The following is a 5,000-nucleotide window of genomic DNA, read 5'->3' as shown; positions in this document are numbered from 1 at the left end:
ACTAAAGTAATTTATTAATACTATTAAAATGATATAATAATAAAATAGCATTATTAATAGCAATAGTAATATATAAATAATGATTATTATATTAATAAAAATAATACTTATTCAATTATTATTTATATATTATTATCATTATTTATATAATATAATAATAATTATTATTATTAGTAGTAGTAGTAGTAGTAGTAGTAGTAGTAGTATCATAATATAATGTAATTTAATAAATATAATATAATATGATATAATATAATTTAATTTGATTGGGTTCCTAAAACACCAGTGTGAATGTAATGTGGACTGAGTCATGATCACGTCTAAAAAGAGATCAGAGTCTACTTTAAATTTCAACTTCAAAGTCAAAACTAAACACTTACTAATAAAAGATTAAATATTTTGTTTACTTGCATGTCATGAGACCATTAACCCACATCAGAGAACCTTGAACATGTGAATGTGTCGTTAAATTATTGAAATATTAATATAAAATCTCAGGAGAAATATAAAGTAAAAAAGGTCCAGGTGACAAAGTTTGGGAAGCTCTGCTTTACAGTAAAGTGTCATGAGGGTGGTTTAGATGGCGTCTTGTTGATACATGTATATCCTAATGTGTTCTCAGATAAAGGCTTGCTGCACAAGTCTCTGGTGTTGGAGGGCGAGGTTCACACGGTGGAGGAAATCCAGCTGCTGAAGAACCCAGAGCCAATTAAAACACTTTTACTGTCCACACGAGCGGTAAGAGCCCAGAACAACACTATAACAGCTAAGATTCATCTTATCGACGTGACCGTTTGAGGATCAATCATGTGAAATAAAATCCACAAAAACAAGTTTCATTTGCTGTGATTTCGCAGCAGGGAGGAAGTTTCCATACGCTGGAGACAGTCTGTACAGACTCTTTTCCCCTTCAGCAGCAAATCATCTCCAGTTTCTCGTTTCTCATTCTCTCACACACACAGGAGTTTATATATTCTTATGTACAGTGGGTACGGAAAGTATTCAGACCCCCTTAAATTTCTCACTCTTTGTTATATTGCAGCCATTTGCTAAAATCATTTAAGTTCATTTTTTTTCCTCATTAATGTACACACAGCATATTGACAGAAAAACACAGAATTGTTGACATTTTTGCAGATTTATTAAAAAAGAAAAACTGAAATATCACATGGTCCTAAGTATTCAGACCCTTTGCTGTGACACTCATATATTTAACTCAGGTGCTGTCCATTTCTTCTGATCATCCTTGAGATGGTTCTACACTTTCATTTGAGTCCAGCTGTGTTTGATTATACTGATTGGACTTGATAAGGAAAGCCACACACCTGTCTATATAAGACCTTACAGCTCACAGTGCATGTCAGAGCAAATGAGAATCATGAGGTCAAAGGAACTGCCTGAAGAGCTCAGAGACAGAATTGTGGCAAGGCACAGATCTGGCCAAAATTCTGCTACACTATATATATTGTGTGTGTGTACACACATATATACGTGTGTGTACTTTATAAGTTTAGAATCAGAGGAAACATAATCATGATTTATATTTAAATTAACTATAGAATATATAGAGTAAATTTTATGTAAATTATGTAAATTATTATTTTTTTTTCTGCAAGTATTTCTCAATACTTGATGTATACTTTTTACTTTATTATTTTAGTCAGAGAAATCATCATAATTTATTTTATTTTTGTATAATGTATTTTTAAATAATTTGTGTTTTGTTTATTTTTATGATCTTATTATATATCTATACTTGCATATTTGTTCTGAAATAACTATAGAGGAATCATATATATATATATATATATATATATATATATATATATATATATATATATATATATATATATATTTGGGCTGTCACACACACAATTAATCGCACACTTATCATGAAATTAAGCATACACCATTTATCTTGTTTAACACATCTATTTTGCCATCATTGCCTATATTCAGCAAAGTAAACCATCAGATTAAAGTGTGATTCTCACAAAACTGTATTTTTCAGGCTTTTTCAAGGTAAAATTAGACCTTTTCAAAAAAAAAAAAAGGACACCAAATAACCAAATTTTATGATTTCATAGAATTCATACATTTATGTATACCAAAGCACCCATAAAAAGTATAGTAAGTGCAAAAGTAAAGAGCTTGTTTACATTTTAGACAAGTCAAGTTGTGATACTGAACAGGACCACATGGAGATGCCCAAAAAAAAGCCTTGACCAGCATATTTAGGCCTGTCGCAATAATCAATATATCAATTTGTCGTGCAATATATGTACATGACCTCAATCTTTTTCAATATACAATAACAATATATCGCCAATTATGTTTACATGATAATGAATTTGACCAACATTTTGCCAATCATGCTCTCATCTGCAGTTCCTACACAGAGAAAAAAAGGCGTTATTTGAGGCATTAGTGTTTTGCTGACAAATACAGACAGTTGGGAAGAACAAGTCCAAACGCTCTCAATTTCAAAGCCGCAATCAACTGTTCTGGTGCAAATATAAATGTCACAGTGCAAAACAGTGCACACTAACAGCTGGTGTTAAGGCCGTTTCACAAGGGACACAGAAGTTGAGAGTGTAGAGTTCATTTTCACAGAGAATGTGATTTTTGCATTCCACTGCAGTTTTTCAATTGTATTTTCTATGTAAACAGACATGTTTGACCGTTGTGCTCGCATCTTTTGCAGCATCTCATGTGCTGCATCATAATCATGTGGTGCTTAAGTTAATAGAAGTTACACACGCCTCTAGAAAAATAATTTTAGCAGCAGATACGGACATCTGACTGTTAAGTAGGGTTTGTGTTTTCAGCAATAGAATAAAAATCTGTAAATTGAAAATCTCCATAGTGCCTTTTGTGCATTTGCAGTTTTTTTTTTTTTTTTTTTTTTTTATTTGCAACAATATATATTTACCATTTATTCAAGTTTTTTTATTTAGGATATTACATTTTTTTATCCTTTATTTCCATGATCTGAAGAATTAAATGGTTGTTGTCATTTGAAAGTGTGTAGGCCTACTTGCATTATTATGCAATCATATTATGATTTTATGCAGTGGCATAAAATGGTCTTGAAATGACAATAATATTGTTTATCACAATTATTTCTGGAACAATATATCACACAACAAAAAGTAGTTTTTGTGACAGGCCTAAGCATATACTAAAGTACACAGCAACATACACGGGACAAATCCAAACATTATCCTCAATGTGTGAAAACAACGTGAATGTACTGAACTGTGTCTGTGCGTAAAGACAATATGCGATCAGTGCGTCGAGAGCGCTCATACATGATTTATTTGAGCATCAATATAACGGACTCATGTGTGCTTAATGTACAACTCCTGTACGTCACCGCAATCGTCTTCAGTTTGAATGCAGTCCTCATCCATCAAAACTTTACTAGCGAGACGCTGGTTTGCTTTATCCAGCCGAGAAACATAGTTTTCATATCATCTGGCCATACAGCGGTGGGATATTGCGATGTTCCGTTCAGACTGGAACAGTGCGAGGCGCGAGTTTTAAAGCAAAACAGACACTGGAATAAATAATTCTCTCTGCCATCTCTGATATGACTTTAAGATCATAAATTACGTGACGTAAATTACGTTATGACGCAGTTTCACATTCGTCAGTATTTTTTTTGCGTTAAATGCATTAAATTACTTTAACATATTAAGGATTTTGAATTAATTGCATGCATTAATGCATGTATATATAATCATAATTATAATTATACTTTCATTGCCCGGTAGATTATAGATTAAACATTCTATCTAATTCTCAATTATAGATTTTAAAATATAAAAACAGGAAGTGAAATACAGTACAAATCTAGTTATAAATAATCACGGCATGTGTTTTTCATTACATGAACACAAGTATGAATGTTTAGTCATTTTAATTTATGAGCACAAATAAAACGGTAGTCTAAAAAACTCGAATATTTACCTTTTCATATTTCTATTATATAATTTTTATATTTTAATATATTTTTTTATATATTTTAAAAAAAGCTGTCAAACGCACACACACTCCATGAGCATCTTTGCGTTATGTGGCGTGTGAATCATGGGTTAATTTTATCGTCCTCAGGCCCAGTTCCTGTACGCTGGATCTGACTCCGGTGTGGTTCAGTCTCCCACAGCGTTCTGTGAGAAGTACCTGTCCTGTGTGGACTGTGTTCTGGCTCGAGACCCGTACTGCGCCTGGGACGCGCGCTCCACTTCCTGTATTAATATTTTCCAGGATGATGCTAAAAAACGGTGAGAAATGAGAACTAACCGCCACATGGTGACTGACTGCACGTCTGTCTTGATGACATGGAGGATTTTATTCATTAACTTCTCAAAAATTTGCAGACACTGCATCTCCATGCTGGGCTTTTAAGAGGAACATGTTATGATGTCATTTTGTCTTATTTGTTAGTTTATAATTTGGCCATGCAGTGTTTTAAATATTTTTGAATATATTTTCTACCAGATGGCATTATCATTTACTCTGAGCTGTGTGTTTTCCGTGTGTTTTTACAGGAAGTTGATTCAGAGCCTCAGAGGGGATGCTGGGATATGCCCCCCAGGTGTGTAATGTAGAATGTCATTTGTGTTAAATTCGACTCCGTGAAGGAGCTCAAGTGGTTTTTTAGTTGTTGTTTTTTTCTGTCTAGATTGTTTTTGTTGAATCGTCTGTACAGCCGACACACACCACCAAAACAAGAGCGCATGAGAACATTCTCACTGTAGAGCTAATAAATACACAGGCGTGTGAATTCCACACACAAGGAAAGTTTCATGGATAAGAACACTTGAGGCATTTAGGTGTGTGTACTAGTGCCAGACAATGTTTACCTAACTCATTATATATGTATATATTTTTTTTTTATTATTTCTCAAGTATTTTTCAATGCCTTGTAATAATATATTTATTCATTCCAATTTCTAAATACTTTTTATTATACTTCATAATTTTAAAGTCACAGG

General features: G+C 32.8%; 1 protein-coding gene across 6 annotated transcripts in view; it reads left to right on the top strand.

The window, feature by feature from the left end:
- Positions 1 to 5,000, top strand: part of sema4d (sema domain, immunoglobulin domain (Ig), transmembrane domain (TM) and short cytoplasmic domain, (semaphorin) 4D) — a 71,241-nt gene that overhangs the window by 53,206 nt on the left and 13,035 nt on the right. For all 6 annotated transcript variants that reach the window (XM_067376537.1, XM_067376539.1, XM_067376538.1 and 3 more), the window contains 3 exons: positions 623 to 738; positions 4,117 to 4,286; positions 4,554 to 4,600. In XM_067376537.1, the coding sequence (XP_067232638.1) occupies positions 623 to 738; positions 4,117 to 4,286; positions 4,554 to 4,600 (333 nt within the window). The remainder of the gene's footprint in view (positions 1 to 622; positions 739 to 4,116; positions 4,287 to 4,553; positions 4,601 to 5,000) is intronic.

This window comes from Chanodichthys erythropterus, chromosome 22 (assembly GCF_024489055.1).
Source record: "Chanodichthys erythropterus isolate Z2021 chromosome 22, ASM2448905v1, whole genome shotgun sequence".
Lineage (NCBI taxonomy): Eukaryota > Metazoa > Chordata > Actinopteri > Cypriniformes > Xenocyprididae > Chanodichthys > Chanodichthys erythropterus.
The sequence above is the reverse complement of the archived record's forward strand: the minus strand, read 5'-3'. Positions and strand labels throughout refer to the sequence as shown.